The sequence below is a fragment of the Pelobates fuscus genome, chromosome 11, assembly GCF_036172605.1.
Source record: "Pelobates fuscus isolate aPelFus1 chromosome 11, aPelFus1.pri, whole genome shotgun sequence".
NCBI lineage: Eukaryota > Metazoa > Chordata > Amphibia > Anura > Pelobatidae > Pelobates > Pelobates fuscus.
Genome location: NC_086327.1, coordinates 83813265 through 83838512, shown reverse-complemented (window position 1 = coordinate 83838512; position 25248 = coordinate 83813265). Strand labels below are relative to the sequence as shown.

At 39.7% G+C, this 25248-nt stretch overlaps 1 protein-coding gene across 3 annotated transcripts in view; it reads right to left on the bottom strand.

The window, feature by feature from the left end:
• Positions 1-25248, bottom strand: part of KMT2A (lysine methyltransferase 2A) — a 101096-nt gene that overhangs the window by 38390 nt on the left and 37458 nt on the right. For 2 of the 3 annotated variants that reach the window (XM_063435906.1, XM_063435907.1), the window contains exons 3-17: positions 19646-22239; positions 19090-19276; positions 18517-18751; positions 18364-18428; positions 17831-18232; positions 17094-17164; positions 13559-13684; positions 12553-12666; positions 12168-12314; positions 6882-6977; positions 6451-6571; positions 5848-5961; positions 4541-4725; positions 2412-2585; positions 1755-1865 (exon numbers count right to left, since the gene is read on the bottom strand). In XM_063435906.1, the coding sequence (XP_063291976.1) occupies positions 1755-1865; positions 2412-2585; positions 4541-4725; positions 5848-5961; positions 6451-6571; positions 6882-6977; positions 12168-12314; positions 12553-12666; positions 13559-13684; positions 17094-17164; positions 17831-18232; positions 18364-18428; positions 18517-18751; positions 19090-19276; positions 19646-22239 (4742 nt within the window). The remainder of the gene's footprint in view (positions 1-1754; positions 1866-2411; positions 2586-4540; positions 4726-5847; positions 5962-6450; positions 6572-6881; positions 6978-12167; positions 12315-12552; positions 12667-13558; positions 13685-17093; positions 17165-17830; positions 18233-18363; positions 18429-18516; positions 18752-19089; positions 19277-19645; positions 22240-25248) is intronic. The other variant, XM_063435908.1, reaches the window with a different exon arrangement.

Below are 25248 nucleotides of genomic sequence, written 5' to 3'. Positions count from 1 at the left end.
TAAGTGCAAATGAATAGGTGTTTGTAGGACAAATAAATGGGGCGTCCTTATTTCAAAGAAATTTAATTTCAGTGAGTACACCTACAAAGATAGATAATACGTTGAAATTTTAAAGAGCCTGCATCAATAGCATACTGGGGCACTTGCAATAAGATATCAGTCTGTCATTCTAGTTGGCTTGGAAAAAAACAAACAAGCACTAATAACTCTGTTATGTGCAGAGGAAACAAACATCTTTATAGTTATATTGGGAACATGTGAATTCATCAGAAAGCTCAAAAAGTCTCCGTAACACAAGATGGGAAAATATATTTTAAGACTCATTACTGTTTGTTCTGGACCCATCAATACATTTCTTAAATTGTTGTGCTCTTGCAGTATTCCAAGCTCATATACAGGTAACACATGTTGATACTACATTTAACACTGTGTAGAGAGATAAATGTATGTTTTAAGGGATAATGTTAAGTGTCCAAAGAAATATATCCAACATAGTTAGTGTTATTTGATTTCATTATGAGTAAATGTTGATTTTTAACATATTTAATGGTTTAAAGGGGCAGTTTAAGAACCATAACCACTACATACTATTTGCCATGCATACTGTTGCATTAACAATATGAATTCTGGCCATATTTGGACATAAGTGAGAAGACAAAAGTGTCAGATAACCCTGTGAAGCCTAGAAGTGCTGTTTTAATGTGTAAAATATGTATATGGCTAATGCAGAAGTGAACTATCTGCATTAGCATGGCTGAGACGTCATCACTGTAGACGTTACAGCAATTTTTAGTACGAATAAGCATGAATCCTCTATAACATGTTACTCCATAATTAAGTGAGGGTCTCCATTAAAGCGCGTTAGTTGGTGGTGGTGGTGGTTCACACACATTGTTTTTGGCCCTTCTTATTTAAAGGATTTTATTTTGGAATACATTTTTCACTTTTATATCTCGTACTTGGCACATTTGGATTATCATCTGCTTTTATACCATGGTGCTGGCACAAATAAGAGGTATTATACTTATTTCAGGAGCGGGTGGATTGTTAATTTATTCCAAACTAGGGTCATTTTTGGGGTAATGGGTGCCCTCGAAGGCACTATAGGGACAGTAATTTTGTCAACCCCTTTCCCTTTCTCCCCTTCACCTTCCCTGCTCTACACTAGGTAGAACTATAGGAATCTATACCACTTGAGACAGATTTTTCATCCAATAGTTATTTAAACCTCCTTTTTTTCTTCAGAAACTGACAGTTACTTTTGTTACATTTTGGCTACATTCCTATATCTACTGTTATACACAGTTGCCAATTGAGCTAGTAATTTGCTTGTGGCCACCTAGCAAACACTTATAATTTATCTGTTGTTAATTGATACTCAGTTTACTGGATATACGATTTATCGTTTTACATCTAATTGCCCTTTAGGGACATTTATCATTTACCCAGCAGAGTGGACCAGCTTTTGTTTTATTTATTTTAAATTTATGTTGTGTGTATGTGCACATAGTACTATTTTTTGTATTGTAGACGGTCTTTTGTTATAAGAGACTTTTTTTTTTTTTTAGCAATTTATACTTTCATTAAAAGTTATGTTTTATCTATACATATATACCTGTTCCTAGTATTCCATTGTTTATATTTACATTGTATCCTCCATTTCTTTTCCTTTTCATGGCACAAATAAGAGCCTCTATAATAGCTTGTCAATCATATGATACATCCTTCCAATGACTCTGTGGCATGTTACTCACCCTTGTAAAGAAGGATTTAACCATGCTGTTTGCTTTCTTCAATTCTGGCTGTCCTCCATCTGCATTCATTGCGGCCTGTATTATTCTTACTATATCATCACTCAGTTCCAACTAAGAAAGACACAAAAGGAGCTTATATTACTTTTAAAAAATTCACAATTTTCCTCTGTGAAAATATCAATCTTAGTCGATGCATCACTCAAGGATATGCCTGTCACTTTTCACAACCAATTACTAATTTTTCCAAACTCTATTGTTAACGGTCACAGCTTTCTGTTGTATTACTAGCTAGAGACTGTGGCAAGCAAATAAACATTTTTACAACTAGGAGCCACAACTTGAATATAAAAGATATTCACTTTCCAGATTCCTGCAGTTCAGTCTGCAGTTCCCAGTCCTAGGAAAGGCTCACCAATTTGCAACCTCTAATAATGGAGATTTTTATTTAATTTTTTTACCAATAAAACCCAGTCCAGAAGAGGTTTAATAGATATGTAATTTTACCACTAGTTACAAAGTATGAATGGACGGGTAGGTGGGCTATCAGCCTATTCAGAGCCTAGTTCCCATACCTACTTACAGGTGATGACGTAGGTTCAAGAACAAATGTTACTGCTTGAATTGTTGCACAAAAATAAATATAATATCCAAACTTACCACAGATGTGTACCTGCCTTGATCCATCTTCTTCTTCACTCCCTCTAAATCAGGTGGAGGCTGCTCATCTGGTTTGCCAACCTGTGTCAAAATAGGAGGATCTGGACCTTCAGGAGAACTCCGGGACGGCATGTTCTCTTCTGACTCCGGGTTTAAGTCAGGAGGTTTTGCTGCCTGTGAAGTACACAAAACAAAGAACGATAAAAATATATATGAAAATACCAATACATAATATATATATATATATATATTTAAAAATAACAATAATAATAAAAAAAAACATTTCCTTTCCCACCACACACAAAAAAAACAACAAACATACTCCCCTTTAATGTTCCTGCAGTTGCTGGCTTTGTCTAGACTAGGATGTGGATCAGCAGTCAGAATGCTTCCAGACTTTTCACAGGAGCCTTTAACTTATCCCATAAACACCTCTCCAGCTGAGGTTTATTGGATGTGTAATTAAGTATATTATTGTACTACATGAAAGTTCACATTCTGTTAAGACCACTATCTACATACACAAAGGATGAGTGGAATGTACGTGCAATATTTTAGCAGTTGGATTAACTGCAGATAAATAACAGCTTCGTACAGTTGTGCATTAGATGATATTCTACTAGTTTTTTTTGAGTAAATGATCTGCTGAGAGAAACTTTGCATGCATCACTGCACTTAATCTAGGGAGAGAAACCTTGCACACACCTGTATGGTAAATTTCACATTTGACATTTCAAGAACAGTTTGAATAACTGAATGTAATGAAAGAAAATCACTCAACACATTTCAATTATTGGGATGTTCATCTCTCTACTTCTGTTAAACATCAACACATCTAAATATATATTCATGCATGCAGTCTATATCATCATATTTACCTGGTTAACAGAACTACTACATGCAACCCTTGCGCATACTCTGAAAGGGTTAGTGCAAGCACCAAGACCACTTAAGTGATTTGACGTGGTCACGGTGCTTGGTGTTTGTAAGGTGCAGCATTTCAGGCACATACATGGATATAGCCCCATTGCCGCCAAAGGTTTTGCTCCATATTCGGCAGCAACATTAGCAAGCATGAAACGAGAATTCTGGGCTGTCAAATCTTTAATCTGTGCACTTTGAGTGTCGTGTTATTAGCAAGCAGGGCGTGCAGACAACAGCCAACCAATGATAGTGTAACTCCACCTCTAACAACCCAGAACGAGTATTCTGGGCTAAATCTGTTTATATAGGGTATCTGCTAGCTATCATGGCTTCAAGGTCATGGACTTACAATCTATCTTCATCATTTGGAAGGGTAGGACAAAACTATTTATTATTATTGGTTATTAGTTTAGCAGGCCATCAAAAAGGAATAATCCATCTTTAGAACTGCAGAATGCTTATGAAAAACAAAGACAGGTTTGAAAAAAGATCATCAAGTTTCACCTTCCTTCTGGGAGGAATAAACAACTGAGGTTATTGGATTAGAGGCTAGGAACAAAGGTATATATGCTGAGGCATTGCATCAAGGCGGTTTATTGTGCCTCTTCTGGTTGGGAAAGACTTTATGCCATATGCAATGATGATATGTGTTTTTAAAGGTTTCAGTGCCATATGTATGGGGCGACAGAGCATTCGCAGAGATCTACGCATGACTTAAAGACATTTTCCTGTGACTCCACAACAACCAAAAGAAACTGGTGCATGAAATTAATGGGCACCATAAACATCTCCAGGGACACCAGAAACACTCCCACAAAGACCCTGCACAATACAGATTCTGCCTAATGATTCATTCCAGAGGTACTCTGCTAACAGCTGTTCCAGCACACTGTTTTTAATCAGTGGAAGAATAGTGTGAAGCTATAGCCATGGACCCCTGTATGCAACTGGCTTGGGACATTTACCTGTAGTGCCTCCCCCCATGTAAAACAATGTATTAGACATTGTTTTAACAGCTGTGGATGTTCAAAAAGATGCACTATGAATAATTTACAAGTGCCTTTCAGTTTTTACAATTACTTCTATAGCGCCAACGTACAATATAAACTGTACAATAGGAAACAAGACAAACATTTAGTTCTAACAAAACATGTAGGACATATAGGAACAGTAGGTGAAGAAGTAGGTGATCCTGATCCTCTTACCTGACGATAGCGAAGGAGATGGCTGGAAGTGCGGGAATTCAGCAGAGCCGTTAGCACATATTTCAGAGAGGCTTGCAACTCGTTGGTAAGTGCCAGTCTCCACTCTGCCGGATGTTGCTCAGTGCAATTTACACAAGTGTAGGCCACACTTTCAGGTAGGTTGGAAAGGATCTCATACATTTCATCTGGGGGGGAAAAAAACAACCAAAACATCAAAAAGCAACCCACATAATTTTAATACTCTGCCTTAATAGGCACCACACAATTTAAGTGCATTTTATATACATTAAATGTCCTCAAGTTTGGTTGCTGCCTAGAGTGTACCTGGAGTACCTTTTAAATGTGGATTTACCACTTGCTCACAAGCAGGAACCAACAGCGAAAAGCTGTCTTTGCATTTTAAGGTATTATTCCATTAGCTTGCTTTAGAGTATTCAAGGATATACTTAAAGGACCACTCTAGTGCCAGGAAAGCATACTCGTTTTCCTGGCACTAGAGTGCCCTGAGGGTGCCCCCACCCTCAGGGACCCCCTCCCGCCCGGCTCTGGAAAGGGGAAAAGGGTTAAAACTTACCTTTTTCCAGCGCTGGGCGGAGAGCTCTCCTCCTCCTCTCCGCCTCCGTTCCTCCCCGTCGGCTGAATGCGCACGCGCGGCAAGAGCTGCGCTCGCATTCAGCCGGTCGCATAGGAAAGCATTCATAATGCTTTCCTATGGACGCTTGCGTGCTCTCACTGTGATTTTCACAGTGAGAAGCACGCAAGCGCCTCTAGCGGCTGTCAGTGAGACAGCCACTAGAGGAAAAAGGGGAAGGCTTAACTAATTGATAAACATAGCAGTTTCTCTGAAACTGCTATGTTTATAAAAAAATTAGTTAACCCTAGCTGGACCTGGCACCCATACCACTTCATTAAGCTGAAGTGGTCTGGGTGCCTAGAGTGGTCCTTTAATGGTTTTAATTAACTTGTATATGTTGGCGGAACATCAAACATGCTGTCCAGCACAATGTGTATATTGCCTGATGGAAATCTAATAATCTTGGCAAAATCAGGCACCAAGAAGCACACTTACTAAGCAATGGTACTTGTGTAAGTCCACAGACATTCACCATATAGTAGAGGGGGAAAAAAAACACAAAAACACCCAAAGTACTGAAATAATTAAACATTTGATTTATACACGTAAAAAAACTGAATAAATCTGTGATATAGTTCTTATGCCAACAGTGAAAACTAAATGGTCCATGTGCACTTTAATGGATAGAGAAGAAGTGAGATTATTATGCATTTAGAAATAAAATGTGACTTACCAGTCAGGCTTTCACACTTCGAATGCACCCAGCGGTCACACTTCCCACACTGCATCATCTTGCTCTCATAATCATCGTCATCATAACATTTATTACACAGGGGACAGAAGTTACCTGTAAAAAGCAATAGTACAGAGCTGTGACATTCCCTCTTTTCAACTTCATGTTGCATATTCTTCGTCAAGCAATCCTATTTATACAGGGAATGACCCAACTTGTGTATGTGGTAGAACTCTTTGGCATCAATTGTTTACTACAATAAGGATTATATTGAAATTTTGTACCAAATGTGGTTTGCAATTATTTCACAAATGTTTATGTAGAATTGCCAGTAAGGTGACTGGTATCATGAGTGGTACTGAAGAGCATTGGGTCATACATTATATCTGTCAATTTACTGCAGAAACAGCAAAGGGTGAAACAGTTTACATAAAATACACACTTTAAAAAAATATGTATAATTTAAGCATGTTGACTTTGATTTGCAATAGGAAATCGTGGACAGGTCCATGTAAGAAGATATAATGTACGATCAGATTCATATCCAATGAAAATCTATAGCCAGGAAAGGCAGACAGACAGGAAATATAAGATCGGTCTCACCTTTAGCAAACAATTTGGCACAGTCATGGCACAGTGAGAAGTCATGTGACCACTGTGCATCCCAGCCTTTCCCAGGTGTGGTAGAACCGCAACTTTTACAACGGACACACTTTGTGCATATCTGGGTTTAAGAAAAGTAAAGTGAGCTTAGACAAGACACATTTATTTCCTGGCAACCACAGTTAGATATACAAATGAATTGGGTCTGCTTCACCCAACAGATAGAATAAAACAGGGCAAGATTAAAAAATAAAACGTGACCCACAGTCTTTTTTTCCGTCCACTGTACAAAAAAATGACAAAAGTTTTAAAATAGCAAAATAGCTACAGAAGCACTGGCCATAACTGTACAAGCATGAAGAGCTAGTACAAAGAAAATGGCGCCATACATGTAGAGTTTAAGGATAAGGGTCCTCAATCTTACAGCTTACCCAAACTCTCTTTTTCTTCGTAGGTTTGGTTGGGTAGTTTGGTCCCAGGCACTCTGGGTGGTAGCTGTTACGGCACTTGTTACACTCCAATAGCTGCTGTGGAAAGTAAATTTAAAGTTAGAAAAACACAGTATTAGAACCTGTCCAGTTCCAGTGTGCGTCTCATGTTTATGTTTCTAAATAAGAAGCCAAAATGCAATTACAGAAGAAGATGCTGCATAGAACTTGCTTAATAGGCAAGGAACTGAAAGGATGCTGTAAAACATGCTTGAGGGAAGATGGCAGATTATACCTGCTACATGGACAGCTAGTGGTGAGTCAACTTACAAAAACAAAATTGTTTAACATTCAAGTTCAGGAAAAGAAGTCTTTTACGAGGTAAAAGCTATTGAACATAAGTTTGTTAGTGTGTCAAAACCCATTAGGGTTCGAGAGGACTCATGCAATGCCTAGTACGCAAGGTCTGAATGATGGGAAAAACGTCAAACAGTACATTCCTAGCATTTTGCACTAAACACATGTCAAAGCAATCTGTAAAATGCATATGCGATGCAGCTCACCTGGAAAGGTTATACTGGTTGGGAGGGGGAGATATTTTGGCATGTTTTTTTTAAAAACTCAATGTTTGACCACTATTGTATTTTTTTATACTTCCAAAAGATAACTTGTAGGCAAGAAGAAAATATCTTATGTTGGCAAAGTACACCTATGACTTCTAAGAGTTTCTAAAAGAAATGAATTTGAACCACTAGTGAAAGAAAGACTGATGGCTCTCCTAGAAAAAGATGCAGAACACATGACAGACTGTACATAGGAATTCGGAAGTTATAGTCTCTTAAATGTCAAGTTCACATGTACTGTGTTTATATTTTTCCCATATTCTAGTAATTATATGATCTAGTAAGGAAATAATTTAGTTGGATAGAATGATATGCTATATTTCAATGGGTATGTAACATGATTATCTTATTTAACTATAGTGTGAAATATTTTAATCACTAATCATGAATCACTAACAGAGCTAAGTGAAAGTTCAAGGTGACTTCAAAGTGAATTTCGAATTTAAGGTCAAAGTAGAAACACATGAAGCATAACTGATTTAGAGATGTTTTCCAGTTCAGCTATCATGACCCAAAATGTGAAATTCACTTTGAATTCTCACTTTATTAATGAAGTAATCTTGAGTGTAAAGCCATCCTGTCCTGTCTCGGCTGGGGGTAGAGTTATCCATAAGTGATGCTGCCATAATTAGCAAGGAAACAATGGTGTCTACATTTATGGTTCCCAAGAGTACAGTAGCCCCCTTAATTCTTAATAGAAGAAGTCTGGAACAGACTTGATTAGCTGACGATGCTACTCACACTACCTTATGCTTCCTTCCATGTCAGGGTGAGAAGATGTTAATCTATTCAGTTCCTGCACTGCATTTAAATGCCTCACTATTGTTTTCTACACTAAAGTTATGGTAATATTCCTGTTTATAACAGTGTTCTGCAATTCAACAGTTCAATATCCCTATGTACTTATGTGCATGGGTGTCTGTTAAGCTCTACTAGTATGCTTCACTTCAAGAAAAAAAAAAAGTATATATATTCACCTAACCCAGAGACAATATTGAGCAAAGTGACAGCAAATAAAAAGCCATTAAAGGACCACTATAGGCACCCAGACCACTTCAGCACAATGAAGGGTTCTGGGTGCCAGTTCCCTCTAGTTTCCACCCTGAAACTGAAAACATTTCACTGTGGGTTAATCCAGCCTCTAGTGGCTGTCTCACTGACAGCCGCTATAGGCGCTTCCGCGATTCTCACTGTGAAAATCACAGTGAGAAGACACGAACGTCCATATGAAAGCAACGAGTAATGCTTTCCTTTGGGCGGTTTTAATGCGCGCAGCCATTAAAGGACCACTATAGGCACCCAGACCACTTCAGCTCAATGAAGGGTTCTGGGTGCCAGTTCCCTCTAGTTTCCACCCTGAAACTGAAAAATTTCACTGTGGGTTAATCCAGCCTCTAGTGGCTGTCTCACTGACAGCCGCTAGAGGCGCTTCCGCGATTCTCACTGTGAAAATCACAGTGAGAAGACACGAACGTCCATAGGAAAGCGCGAGTAATGCTTTCCTTTGGGCGGTTTTAATGCGCGCAGCTCTTGCTCATTCAGATCTGACCTCGGCAGGGGGTGGAGAGTTCCCCAGCACAGAGGGAGCCTGGCACTAGAGAAAGGTAAATGGCTGAAGGGGTTTTAACCCCTTTAGCCTAGTTGGAGGGGGGCCATGAGGGTGGGGGACCTAAGGAATACATAATGCCAGGAAAACAAGTTTGTTTTCCTGGCACTAAAGTGGCCCTTTAACAACTTTTGGCATGCACACTGACACTATATTCTTGAAGAGAAATGTGTACTAGAATTTTTTTGCCATTGAGCTCCCACTGAATCATTCAACTTTAAAGGAACAATCCAGATGCCTAAAGTACTTCAGCTTGCCGAAGTGCTTTGTGTGTGAAGAGTGTGTCGTAAAAAGCTCAAGGGAGCAAAACTCAAGAGGAAGGCAATTTCTCAGTGCACCTGCCTTGCAAAGACTAAGTCTGAGCAGGAAAAGAAGAGCTTACAAGACTGCAGACACGAGATCTGCTGCTTTTGTAAGCTGTTTTTATATATACCCCTTAGAAAGTTTGTTCCTATTTGTGCAGTGTAGTGTCCCTTTAATGAATTGCCTCTATTTCTCTAAAGCGCATGCATATTTTATGCAATATGTAATATTTCTCTCTGAAATGGATGCTCCAAGTTTTATATAAATGTATGTTAGTCGTATGGGTTATGGTGCAAGGAGCTTCCTTGTCTCCATCTCCCTGTATGTTATACATGACACCTGCAGCAATAACCAGATAACATCTATAATCCAGCAAGACAGCTCCCGTTTAGACTCAGACTTTTCTGAGGTTTTCCAGCCAATCACGAGAGACATTAAAGGAACACACCAGGCACCAACACAACTTCATCTAAATTAAGTTACCTCAAGGGGTTAAACCATTCTCGAACGGTTTAACCCTGAAGTTTCTTCTAGCGCCAATCTCAACTCCCCCCAGCGCAGCATCTGGCTTCTGAAATTTCACCTTCAGAAAGCACGGAGTGCCACTGACTGGCTGAGAGCGGTCAGCTGACGCTTTCAGCCAATGAGTGACTCCCCATGCACAAAACTGGCTTGCAAAGAAACATACCTTTTTGCAAACTAGTTTTATAAATGGGGAGTCATTGATAGGCTGAGAGGGTCAGCTGACCGCTCTCCGTCAATCAGCAGTGCTCCTGCCTGGTGGCACTCCACGCTTCCTGCAAGTGATTTTTCAGACGCCTAAAACGGTTAAACCCCTTGAGCTAAGATTTCTCCCAGGGGACGTCATAGCACCTTCATTTAGATTAGAATTATGTCTTGATTTATCATTTATCTGTTCAGAGTAGTTACAGCAAAAGAGCATGTGTTGAACATCATTCAACAGGCAAGTTTGCAGTGAAATGTGGCACTAACTTTACAACTTACAGCTATGGGAAAAGGAAAGTACACCCTCTGAATTCAATGGTTTTACATATCAGGACATAATAACAATCATCTGTTCCTCTGCAGGTCTAAAAATTAGGTAGATATTACCTCAGATGAACAACAATACATGACATATTAAACTGTGTCCTGATTTAAAACAAATAAAGCCAAAATGCAAAAGCCATGTGTGAAAAACTAAGTACACCTTATGATTCGATAGCTTGTAGAACCACCTTTAGCAGCAATAACTTGAAGTAATCGTTTTCTGCATGACTATCAGTCTTACATCATTGTGAAGGAATTTTGGCTCACTTCATTACAATGTGGCTTCAGTTGACTGAAGTTTGCTGCAATTTGTTTATGTACAGCTCTCTTCATTTCCTGCCACAACATTTCACGGACCATTGCAACACCTTGATTCTTTTATTTTTCGCAAATTCTGTTGTAGATTTGCTGGTGTGCTTGGGGATCTTTGTCCTGCTGCATGACCCAATTTCAGTCAAGTTTAGCTGTCAGACAGATGTCTCACATTTGACTGTAAAATACTTTGGTATACAGAGGAGTTCATGGTCGACTCAATGACTGCGAGGTTCCCAGGTCCTGTGGCTGCAAAACAATCCAAAATCAACACTCTTGCACCACCGTTGACAGCTGGTATGATATGCTGTATTTTTCCCCAAACATGGAGATGTGCATTATGGTAAGCATCTCCAATTTTGTCTCATCAGTCCAAAGGACACAGTTCCAGAAGTCTTATGGTTTGTTCAGATGCAACTTTTCAAACCTAAGCCGTGCTGCCATGTTCTTTGTAGACATAAGAGGATTCTGTCCTGGCAACCCTTCCAAACAAGCCATACTTGTTCATTCTTTTTCTAATTGTACGGTCATGAACTTTATCATTTAACATGCTCACTGAGGCCTATCGAGTCAGGTGTTATTTGCAATTTCTCTGAGTATTGCACAGTCTAACCTGATGAGAATTTGCAGAAAATAAACCTACTTAAAGGATCACTATAGGGTCAGGAACACAAATATGTATTCCTGACCCCGTAATGTTAAAAACACCATCTAGCCCTGCCCTCCTAAATATAGTAAAATCTTACTTTTGTTTAAGTCTTCAACTGCTGGCTGACATAATCAGAAGTGGTTTTCTGAGCCAATCACAATGCTTTTACATAGGATTGGCTGAGACTTTCAAGGAGACCATTCAGAGGCACAGCCAGCACAAGCCAAACACAGCCCTGGCCAATCAGCATCTCCTCATACAGATGCGTTGAATGAGGAAATGTCAGTGTCTCTATGCAGAAGGTGAAGACACTGAATAGCAGTACTGCACAGTGTGCAGCATTGCCCCAGGAAGAATTTCTAGTAGCCATCTGAGGAGTGGACAGTGGAGGTATCCCTAGGCTCTAATGTAAACGCTGCCTTTTCTCTGAAAAGACTGTGTTTACTGCAAAAAGCCTTAAGTGAATGATTTTACTCACCAGAACAAATACAATAAGCTGTAGTTGTTCTGGTGACTATAGTGTCCATTTAAACTCATAAAATGTATCATCTAAAATGAATGAGCATCTAAAGTAACCTGATTGAAATGCAAGGCTCACAATTTTTCTTGAGTGATTAGTATGAAAGTTGGTGGGGGTAGTCAATGCTGGTTCTTAAAGTTTCTGCTCTGGACAAGAGACAAGATTCAGCCACACACAGAATATGACCAACCCCCCATAACATAACCTCTCTACTATGCTTATATACCTTGGTGGTTTGCTGCTGTCTTCCACACACGTGGCAGAATTTGCAATGTCTGCAACACCAGTTCTCTAGCTGATCTTCAGAAGGTCTCTCTCGCTCTTCCAAGCAGAACCTATGAAAAGGCTCACAACACACCTGACAGTATACAAACTGGAAAAAAAGTGACGAGACAAGAATTAAATGGAATTCTACAAAAAAAAAAAAAAAGAATAAAAAAAAAAAAAAAAGAATACGCAGAGCAGGCAAAAAATGTGATGCTCCAGGTTGCAACCTATACAGAAATACAGAAATGCCCTATTAAACGACTTCTAAATACAAGCATAAATTGTTCAATGATACCATAACAAGCATTGTATATCTGAACTAAAACCATAATATTTGTACGCACATCCACATGCCCACTACTCGCACAGAGGAAGCAAACCACACGGGGAGTGATGGGGACTGTCGTGAGTATGCCAAGGCCTCCCATCTCCCACACATTTCCAATTTCACAATCCTCCTGAAAAAAGAAGAAAAAAAGAACCTTAAAATCACTTAACTGCTTATGTTGCACTAAATAAGGAATAATATTTAAGTTTCAAGGTCAGCACTGCTCCGCTTGCATTCTGCACTGACAAAAACACCTTGTACCTACTGAATACAGATAATGCAGGGGAGGTATCAGTATAGCCTAAACGATCAGATGGGAATATTTATAACTGCAAGAATTATGACAAACCTTTTGCCACCACAGTTCATCTCTGAAACTGTGCTTACGATTAGAAAAATCCCTACTCACTTCTATAGATAAACATTTGTTTCTTGAGCATTTTCAACGCTGAAACTTTTCTGTACCTTGCAGGAGCAGAGTAGTATGTACTGTACAACAATGGATGGATAAAGAGGAAGATAAAAGAGGAGCTAATGGGGGAATTATATAGCTACATAGCTTGAATTAACCAAATATACTTAAAGGAATCAGGATCCAAATGGAGATGATACATCTTAATTCACATATATGAAATAGTAATGGGCAACGGGTTAGGTTCCACATGGAGAGAGAGAGAGAGAGAGAGAGAGAGAGAGAGTGATTTTACTGCTGATAAGGGACTCCCTCCTCCATCCATGGTTGGGAGGATGGAAGGGGGGGAATAACAGACATGTACCCCCTATTATGTCAGAACCCACACCCACTGGCCACTGTTTCACTCCAGACTTCAAACCTGGACTCCTGAGCAGAGACAATACAACTTATGATATTGTCCCACTTAAGATTTACACTGTAAAAAATAAATCACAATAATCAAAAATATTCATAAAAACTCCCTGCTTGCATTCATAAGATGTCTGTTAAAAAGCTCAAACAGAAGAAAGCTGTAAGAAAAAATACTGGGAGGAATGAAAGAACACACCTTAAAATCCACACGAATCCGGTGCACCCCATCAGCAACTGGTTTCTGCCTGGAGCTACCCCCACTACATATCGTGTTTAGCATGTTAAAAGTGATCTCTGTCTTGTTGGTAGATACTGGCTTGTCCTATGTGAAAAGAAAGAAGAATACAAAAATTAAAGTCATTTTCAATTTCCCTTTTTTTTTTTCTTCAATAAATAAAAGGGACACACTAGAACGAGAACACTATCAGCTTGCTGAAGTGCTTTATGTGTGAAGAGTGTTAACTCCTTTTTTCATTTTGCAAAGTATAGATTTTAATAGAAATTTACACATTTAGATATATATATATATATATATATATATATATATTTTTTTTTTTTTAAATGGGGGAATATGAGAGCTCTAAGAATGGGCAAAAATTCAGAGAAGCCCATATTTTTTTGCACTTGTGCCATTACAAAGATAACTTGTATCATTTGCAGACTGACCCTATCCATAAGTGCAGTCCAGATCCAAAATGCTAAAATGTACATGGTATAGGTTCTCTGTAATGGCATAAGTGAGCAAAAAACAGGAGACCCGAGTATGGGCCTTTTGAGGTCACTAAGCTTTTGCACATTCTCCAAGATTCTCCAAGATCTCATTCACTGTTGAACTATACATACGTCTATGCAAGTCTAAACTAAGTAAACATAGATTTCTTCTAATGACGTGAATTGTATTACATTTCGGTAAGGGTGTGTTTCTGCACTGGTGTAAATGGTGTCACACCAATGCAGAAAGCAAAATCAAAGCAGAAAACTGTGATCATAGGTATGTTATTACTGCGTTGTATAGACATGCACAATATTCTACAATATTTGATATAAAAGAAAAGAGGGGGAAAAATAAAAGGCATTTTAGATGAAGAATTAGAGAAACATTTGTTCACTAAACACAAAAAAAAATGTTCTGTAGGACATTTGTCTCACCAAAAATTTTCCCATGCTTGAATAAAACACTTGTGTCTATTGTCATATAGGTGATAATGACATCATAGCCTTCAAAAACAAATCAGCAAGTGTACTGAGCTACTAAATGTATTGGACGCAGGCAAGTGACATGTGTTAAGATAAGAATATCTATATAAAATGTCGACAATGGAACACAACAGATGTGACAAAATTGTGTCACTACCTAGTGATAACTGCAGAAGTACAGGCCGATCTCATGCAAGGATGTAAAATACTTGCATAGATCTCAAAAGACCTAAAACCAAAAACACAAAGCTTTTGTTGATGTGATACACAAAACCATGGCATTTCTGAAAAGGGATCGCCGACCTCCATGCCACAGCAGAAAAGGCAACATCATTTCACTTAGTACTTATTAACAGAATTAAAATGACACTGCAGGCAATATAAATTATTTCCCCTAAGAACTGGTTACAGCACCTGAAGTCTTTTTGAACTGTGCCTCCATTTAGGGTTGAACCATTTCCGATCACTTTAAATAAGGGTCCATGGCCACCCACAACCTGGCCACCACTGAAGGTATGGACAAAACAACACTATCTCAATAACATTTTTATGGTGTCTGGAGATTCTTGGTGCTATCTTACCTTAAGGAGTTAAACCATTTACAAAATGACTTTCCCCCAAAGTTGTGCAAATAGCACCTGTCCACTCTGCTCTTCTTCCAAGTACTCTGCCTCCATGATTAAGACACAGACTGAGCGCCATTAGTCATTAGTTCCCTTTCGAGAAAACTGCGTGAGAATAGCCACTTCTGTTTTGTCAAATTAAACTTGTTTTCCCAGAAGACCATTCTAATGTTCTTAAAGTTAGCCATATGATTTTCCTAGTCAGCAGTTTGAAGATTGGGGGTTGTTCTTCTGGAAAGTTTGAGTTAAGATGATGCTCTGGGTCCGTGACTCACCCAATCTCCAACAGGATGATTGAAAATACAATCTTAAATAAAGAAATCTAGTTTCTTTCAACCACATTACCTAGCCTAGTCTTGCCTCTCAATGTTAAGCCAGATTTGTTAAAGAAACACTCCAAGGACCATAACCACAAGAGCTTGTCAAGCAAAACATCTCAGGAATTATTATTTTTTGAGAATATGCTACTTTTTCCAATTTGTTCGCAAGTACTTCCTATAGGGCTACTTATTTGAAATGACCTTGTTCAAAAATGTCTTGCAAACCAGATGGAAAAAGTCTAAAAAATATGAGCAGGTAGATACTTTAACGGTATCTGGAAGCCTGACTGGATGATCTATAGAAATGAATTAAAATGGAGTTGACTTCCTCCAAAATGCTTGAAACAAATTGAATTAACTTGCTTGCAGAAAGTTAGGATGCATGGAAAGGTTTTGCCAGCATTTCTGTTTGGATAGCCCATATTGAATGGATCAGTCTGACATGCAAAATGGTATAGAATAGGTTCTCTCTGTAAAGGCACAAATGAGCAAAAAATATTTTAGAGACCTGGGCAGCGACTAAACAAAGGGCACGCTATTGAGATTTTTCTGAGCTTTTGCCATTCTCATATTCAAGGTTTTGTTGCATGAAAAAGCATTTCCTTTTTTATGTACAGGGAAGGGATTCCCCTTCATTATATGAACAATCTAAACCAACACAGTTCTATGAACCCGGTTCCAAATGTGAATTTGATTTCAGCATCTCTTCAGCCTACACCAGCTGATGGAGGTTATCCTGTAATCAGTAAACAAACACGAGCAGAGGCTAAATCCAAAGCATTACACATTTTACTTATTGGTTACGTATTGAAAATAAACAAAATGGAAGTACTTGGAAGCATAACAAAAAGTTTCTTTTCTATTGTTTAAGCAGCAATACTCCTTCATATGGAGCCAATAAATTGACTTGATCACCTACTACTACATAATGTGGACTGGTGTGCCAGACATTTACGATACAGACAGAAGGTAACAGAGGCAGGACTACATTTTAATAGTTTTCCCTTGGAGTGACTGATCTAATCCAGTTGCAGCAAGGATAAGGCAACTACGCCGAATACTGACATTTTACTTATGGAAAAATATCAGCTTATCCAGAGAACAATAAACGAGATGATATTGAACTTGTCACAATACAGTATGAAGAGGAGTTGCAGAATGAATTGACCAAATATTTTGTGGTTTCACCTCTCAGACTTGGCTGAATCCAATAGAAATGTATTATTTTTCATGTATTGTTATGAAACTGTGAAATACAAAAATCTCCAGATGAGCTCACATTTTGAAAGCTGCACTGATCTTATGACCAGTGCACAGATGGCATATCTATATAAAACTACAAACATAGCAGCCACATTGGGTGTGCGCATTCGCCCATCTCTGAATGCTGCGTTCTGCACCCGACATCACCAATAGTGAGCCCATACTTCTGCATTGGTAGAGGACATGAGCTAAAACCATCTTGGAAGAGGCAGAAAGTAGTGTTGAGAAACTATATCCATTCATCTGTACACTTGCATGCAAACAAAAAGAAAACAATCTACTTTAACATTTTGTCACAAATTATGGCCCTGTATGCACATCTCCTCACCTTCTCCTTAGCTTTGGGTTTTGATGGTAACCCCAATCTAGTAGGCATCTTCTTCTGTTTATTTTCAGTATCTAAGAAGTGGATAAAAGAAGGTATCAAAACAAGAAGTGATGCTCAATTCTAAATAGGCTAGACTCAAACACGTGTCTCATTAAAACCACTAAATTTTCAAGGACCAACAATAAAGGATGTCCATAAAGTACTCATCCCTTACTGGTTTGCTATTGAGGCTTGGGGTTGCTTGCGGAGCACAAACCAAGAAAGTAACGCAAGCCAGTAAACAACCTCATGCTGATGAGTTGCATTAACATCGAAACCACTGTTCATGAGTTTTTCACTGGCTTTGCCCTATTCCAGAGTTGTTTTTCAAAGCGGTTTTATACAGCAAAAAAACTAAGGAATCTATGTTTAAAATAGAATGAGGCAAAAAGGTGATTCTTTGTTGTACTCATTTGCATATGCCCACCCAGAATCCCTTGTGGTAGTAACATCAAGGCAAATATGAGATTTATGTGGGGAAAAGCTTGACTGGTATGTGCAGATCTGTGTTTAACAATGTATTGAGTATCCACGGACTTCAGGTGGTAGGGTTTTTCATTCACTTTTTCCCCAACGTGAGTGTGAGAATGTGTTTATTTTACAGCGACAAAAAAAAAAGAAAAAAAAAAACACACAACAAAATTGTAACAATTGAAATTTGGTGGTGGTGCCCTATACAGTTCAAACAGGTTACTCACTGATTTCCGGCGTCACTGGAGACTGCTTTTTCCTAAACTCGCATGAAGCCATTTTTGGGGATTCCTTCTTGGCAGGAGATAAAGAGCTAGCTTGTGGCGAGAGTGGAGTCACCGTAGACTGCTGGAGAATTTGCTTGGTGGCTTTACGGGAAACTGGTGGTTGCTTGGCCTCACAGGGTGGACTCTGTTGGTTCTCTTCCTCAATTTTTTCCTCATCAGTTTTCTTGGAAGGCTCACTTTTTTTGGTTGGTTGTTGTGGCGGTGGCTCCTCTCGCACAACAGGAGATGTGGTTGTGGGGGCTGGGGTCACACTAATTTTTGGTGAGGGTTCTGCTGGAAGTTTGACCACAGGTGTCTCCTTCTTGTCTGTTAATCTGGACTTCTTTTCTTTCTTTTTTGCAGCTATGGAGAATGGAAAAAAAAGAAAAGAAAAAAAAACCCTTGACAAATTGATATGGATTCCTTAGGGGGGAAAAGGAAATAAGGAGAAGGAAGTGGATTTGTAAAATAGCTGACATGTAATAATGTAATACCTTTAGCTTGCTTCTGCAAGTACGCTTTAGAGGGCATCCACTGCAAGTTTTGGCATTTTCGCATCCTGTAGGCAAGGAGATAGATAGCAGAGTTATCAAACTAATCATAATACTGCATGCGCACCAGGTTATAGAAAAAGTTAAATTACTTACTTGCAACATTGTTTTTTGATGTTTCTTCCTCCAAATTTAGGTTTATCCAAGCAATTGGTGCAGACGCCACAATCTTCAGGCACCTGGCAACCTGAGCATTGACCACAGCGACGTGAGCGACGCCCCTTTTTAACAGGAGGCTCCTGTGGAGTCTTGTTGCGCATTACCTGTTTGATAGGTTTCAGTGGTGGAGCTGGTGGGTCAGCATCCTCTGAACCAGCAACTGATGACTTGTCTGCATGAAAAGAGCAGAGTTGTGACAAATACCCATAATGATGTGAAAAAACAAAACAATAAAATACAAAATATTCCTTACTTCAATACATGTGTCAATAGAAACAAGAATACATATTCTCCATATAACATGGAGGATTTATTAATTTGGGATTATGGATGGTCTATGGCAGTACAGAATACCAAGTAATATCTTAGACAAAAGGTTACTAGATCGCAAGTACGTTCATCTAGGACGCCATCCTCTGCAAATTGGACTTAATGTTTATAGCCAAAATATCTAATGCATAATACATTCTATTTCAAAAAAGGGAAATAGAACAATCAAAAATAGCTCACCATCATTTCCCATGGAAGACAAGACCTTCTCTCGCTCCTCCCACGGTAAGGCACTCAAGGTGGGCATGTCATCTGGAAATACAGCCCTCTTGCGTCCAAGAGGTCCAAGAGCAACAGCAGCTCGACGGCAAACATGCTTAATCCTGGGTCCACGCACAGAAGTCTCAGAAGAGTCACTTTCCTGGCCCTAAGAAAAACCATCAGGAAGGACTAATTAATTTTAACTTGTTTTTTCTATTGTTATTCTATTTAGCATGCTAAAATATTATATTTGGTGAATACACAGTTATGTTTGAACACATAAGGCTATAATATGAAAAGGATTGATTACTTTTACTTGTTTAGAAATGTAATACAATTTTAATTTTGGAATATATTAAAAAGGAGATCTTCTGCTATTAAGGCATTATTATTATTGTTATATTATTTTGTTTCCTTTGTTGTATCAGATTTACAATTAAAAAGGCATACACCAAACATAATTACAATGCACCAACAAAGTTCAGAACTCCTCCCCACCATTTATCCACCCCAGAAATGCCTTAAAGTTAAGCACCTGAGCTTTGGGCTGGTCTGCCCGTTTCAAGAACTTCGTCTTCTCAATCCTGCATAACTGGTCTTTGGCTTTCCTCAGGAGACTGGCCACATGTTTGTCAGAAACTGGAAATTTGTCCGCCTGGGCCAACATAGAGCTGATGGCTGTAGTAGAGGTCTTGACTGCACTCACAGGCTGGTCTGGTTGGTGTGTTGGTGCTTCAGTGGGTAGAGGTTTGGCATTGTTATCCAGGTCAGGTTTTTCAGAAGTTCCCCGTCCTTTCCTGGATACCTTGCATTTTGCTGGAGTGGACTCCACCACAGTTGGAGATGTGTCAAAGGAAGGCTCTGTTGCAGCAGGTTTCTTCTTACCATGAATCTTACCAGGTGTGGTAGTAGTGGCAATTCCCTCAGCATTGCTTTCCTTGCTAGCCTTGCATGCAGCCCCCAAGCCCTTTTTTCTCTTGTCCTTCCTAGAGTCACGTGAATTCTCCTTCTCTAATTCTTTCTCCCTGTTCCTTTCCATGTCCTTATCCTTAGGCACTTCCTCGGATGCCCTTCCCTTGCTCCTCCCTCTTTCTGCTTGTGGACTGGAAGGGAACCAGTTGAAGAGAGCTGTAGAGCTATTGGAAGAGGTGGAGAATGGCTCCCCTGCAGTACTGGCTTGCTTTCTGGGTTTTTGTGTTTTCTCTGCTGAATCTCCAGGAACTGGTGTAACTGAAGTGGAAGAAAGAGAGAAGCTAGGGTTTAAGGCACTGACTGAGAGAGGGCTGACATTGATGCTGGAAAGAGAGGATGTTGACTGAGATGTGAAGGAGGACATGTTGCTACTCACTCTCCTGCTCCGTGTCCTCATTGAGTGAGATGGGGAACGAGGCTCAGAGCTACGGATGGGGCTAAAAACTCTCCTTTTTCTCCTTCGAACAGACATACTTAATATGGAAGACGCTCCACCTGAACGACACACAGAGGATGGGAGTGTGACAGACTCAAAGATACGGGAATGTGCTTCACTAGGAGTGAATCTGGGTGCACGGAGAATAGGGCTCCGTTTATGATCAAACCGACCTCCAGAGGCATGGAGTGGGGAAAATAGCCTCCCAGGACCTCCCACACTTGAAGAGAATCCAGAGGCAGATGCCAAACCAACATCTTCAGGAGTAAGAGGAGGTGGTCTAAAATTGTCAAAGACAGGTTTTCTAATAAGTCCTTCTTTGGCATATTTGGCAGAGGAAAAGTATTGAGATTCTAATCTGGAATGTTTCAGAGAAGTCCAGCGAAAGGTTGGTTCTCTAAGGATAGACCTTCGCTTTTCATGCATGCGTGAGGCAGAGAGGAAGGAAGTAGCCATAGGGATTGTAGGAGGCATTAACCAAGGTGTATGATCAGAGAGATTTGCAGAAGATTGTAAAGGTGCAGGGGGACTTAACAAGGGTGGTGGTGGTGATGTAGATGGCTGCTGAAGAGACGGCTGAGAGAGTAGTTTTTTCCCAGGCCTGGAACTAAAGGCTCTATTGCAGACAGGAATCCTCCTACTTCTTGTGCCACAGCCATTGCTCTCTGGGGGTACTTGAGGGGTGGGTAGTGGGGTGTCTGCTACCAGTCCTTGATTTTCATTAATAGCCAATGTCTCCTCTGAAGCATGAGATTCTGTTGATGTGTCCACACTTGGGCTGCTAGAGCGTGAGTCATCTGAGGTGGCCTGAGAAGATCGTTGGGAGGCGGCACTTGATTTCTCACTGGAACCACAGGAAGCAGCACTAAAACGTCCACTGTTGGTGGCAGTTTCTAGCCTAGCGATTTTGATAGGAGGTTCATAGTCCTCATCCTCTATGAACCTTCGTGGTGTTTTGATGATGCGAGAGGAGACAGTACTTACCACGGGCATTATAAACTGGCGTATGTTTTTGAGCTGTGTGCCACCTTTGCGCCCCTGAAGTTTTGCTGCTTCTAGCTCCATCTTCTTCTGAGCCCCCTTTTTAGCTTTCTGAAGAAGTTGCTTGGCAATGGTGGTATCTGTCCTCTTGGAGGAAGGGATTATTCTCACTGGCTTCATCCTACGTGGACTCTGTCGAACGGACACTCTGCTCTCCTCTTTTGATGGCTGCGGGGAGTCTTCCTTGCGGCTCCTCTGGGTTTTTTCAGCTTGAGACTGCCTTACTGGAACAACAGAAGGTACCTCTTTAATCCTCTCTGAGGAAGGGGGGCGTCCACGCCGTCTGACAACAGGAACACCACCTTTTCTACCCAGGTGTAATTTGTTAGTTTTGAACTTAAGTGGAGACAATTTAACTGCTCGAAGTTTCTTAATCTTGGTAGCATGTTGAAATGTGGTTGAAGGTTTTCTCCTCTTTGATTTATTCTCACGGGGAGCTTTTGTGGGCTCAGGGACATTTTTCTCTTGCGCCAATTTGAACTTGACACTTCCTTGTGCTGGAGGTCTACCTCGTCTTTTCTCTTCATGTTTGTATTCTGGTTTTCTTGCTTTATCTAAAGGCCTGACCTCATGTTTATTTGCTGAAGTGCTAAGATTCTCTGTGGGGATGGTTGAAGCTTCAAAGCTCCTGTTCAGGGTATTACGGGGCCTACCACGAGGTTTTCTTGGGGTTGTCTTATCTAAAAAGAGAATAAAATACAAATATGAAGTTGTACAACAAAGAAAAGCTACAATTTAATGTACTGCTTGCAAGATGCGGTGAAGCACTTTTTGACAACCAAGTGGTTTAAAGGGGAACTGTCACTTCTCTAAAATGTACACTACTTTGCAAAATCACCTATAACCTGTGTTAACCATAATGTTACTCATTATCTTGTAACATTTGGTCCAAAGATTTAGCAAATGACATAATCCAGTTCTGACAAGGTAAATATTGAATAGAAATCAGAACACCGTCTTTTCTTCTCTACTCTGCACCTTTTAGTCAGCATAGAAACAGCATACACAGGACAGAGCATATTAACCCAGTTAGGGATATGTAAATATGATAAAACAAATTGTGTTTGTGATGTCTGAAAACCAAAAAGAAGACATCAGTACTTTGTATTTAGTTCTAACCTAAGAATTTGTTTTTTCTAAATTGGTTCTTTCTTAAATATTAATTAAGTTGTGTCATTTTCTGTCCTGGAACACTGTACTTATAGGAGGAGAAACAGAAATCATGTTTTTTCTCCAATGTAGTGTTTACCCTGAAGGGTCACTACAGTATTAGGAATACAAATATATATATATATATATATATATATATTTCTAATTATGTAGTGTTCCCTACCTATGTAGGTGTCAACTACCACCTTGCAGGGGTTTAAATGGTAAGTTTGTCTAACCTTACATTCCAAAGCAAGTTCTGTGCTACCTTTCCATCACCCTCATTAAGATCATCAAAACTTATGATCTCAGCCAACCCAATGCGTCCCCATAGAGAAGCATTGCAAGGATCTCAATAGCTGCAAAAGTGGCTCTAGTGATGGTTTTCCTAAAAAAAAATTAAAAATTACAGATGCGTTAATTACGCAAGGAAAACATTGCCGTTGCTGCAAAATGAAAATATTCTCAGTTGCTGGGTTTACAAGACATCGAGATAAAGTCTGGATACCTAAAGAGTTCCTTTTAAGGAATACTCTGGGCACTAAAACCACTTTTTCAGTGAAGAGGTTATGGTGCCCAGAGCCCTCCGGTGTCCTCTTACCTTTAAGTGGTATACAGTTTTTTGTTTTTTTTAATGGCTTAACACTGAAGTAAAGTCCATTGAGATGAAGTGCTCTGGGTGCCTCTAGTGTACCTTAACCCCTTAAGGACACATGACATGTGTGACATGTCATGATTCCCTTTTATTCCAGAAGTTTGGTCCTTAAGGGGTTAAGGTGTGTATTAGAAGGCATGATGGAGGAAATTAATGTGCTAACAGATAAAACAGTCCATTCTGCATTGCTGTCCATTTAGAGAAAATTGGTTAAAAAAAAAAAAAAATCCTTTCCTTCTGATGACGTGGCATATTTTAGAAAAAGTCTTTTGATGCACTTAATTTGCAATCTCTAGTGAGATAAAATGATGTTTCCAAAAGGAAAAATCTGCTTTTAAAGTGATCAACTTCCTAGAAAACCAATAAGACAGAATATGTGTTCAAGTGTCTCCAGACTCATCTCTTGAATGGAACCTTCATGGTCAACAATTGACAAATAAATGCCTAAAATTAATTTCTTTGAAGGATACCAAGCTGAAGCAAGAGTGTCTGAAATTCATAGGTCCAAAACAGTGAACAATCTCTTTCTGTAAAGAATAGGAATAGCAAAGAGAAGAAACCAGATTGCTGCAACTAGGAGATAGTTACTAACACTTACAATTTTTAAAACTAGAGTTGAGAGGAAACCTGGATGTTTGGGTCCAGCGGGTTCGGCAGAACTTTGAAAAAAAGTCCGGGTTTGGGCCCGAACCCGAACCCCATTGAAGTCAATGGGGACCCGAACTTTTGGCCACAAAAATGCCTCTAAAAAACTCCTGGAAAGCGCTAGGGAGCTGCAAACGCAAGTAAAATGTGGGTAAGAGTAGGACAAGTGCCCTGCAAACAAATGTGGATAGGGAAATCACTTAAAATAACCTAAGAATTAAAAATACAGCTGAGCCATAAAATAGCTCTAGATGGAATCTTTGATTTTAGCTTTGGAAGAACATAAATCAAAATCTAAAGCATGGCTGTCAGGAGGATCACCAGAATTATCCATTTGAGAGAGGGTTGGAGTGCAGGGTATTCTCTTTTATTGTTCAAACTGAGCTCAACTCCTGATGCATGGAGAAAAGGTCTTCACAAGCCTCTGCTATTGTGTACATAGTTTATACTAAGTGACCCATAGGTTGAGGAGGCGGTGACCGTGGCGATGTAGGTGGAAACAGCGGTGGAGGAGGATGAGGTAGCCAATAGGGATCGACAGATTATCGGTTTTACCTATATTATCGGCCGATATGTGGTATTTTTGGCAATATCAGTATCGGCCAATTCAGATACAGATATTGCCGATAACATATAACAGGACCGCCGTTACAAGCCCGGCGGTCCTGGGGGGGCCGTCAGCAAGCGTTTACTCACCTCCCAGCAGCTCCTCCAGCTCCCCAGTGTAAGTCTCGCGAGACCCACGGCCATCAGAGAGTTGCCACGGGTTACCATGGCAACGCTCTGCACGGCACGCTGGCCGCGAGACTTACACTGGGGAGCTGGAGGAGCTGCTGGGAGGTGAGTAAACTATATAATGAGTGAGTAAACTATATAATGGAGTGTGTGTGTTTGTATAAACACACACTACACAAATACACACAAAATACACACTACACCCACTACACACACACACTGCATCCACTACACAAACACACACAGCTCCCCTGTCTAAACACACTGCATCTACTACACGTGGCATGTATATTTTGTGCATTTACCTTTAGAAATAGTTTTTATTTTCCAAAATGGTAAATGTACAGAATATCGCCAAATTATATCGGCTATCGGTCTGAAAGTTCACAGAATATCGGTATCGGCTCTAAAAAATCCATATTGGTCAATCCCTAGTAGCCAAGACTGTTTATGTATTTTTTATTTTATTTTTTAATTGTGGTAGCCCACAAAATATTGGGACATA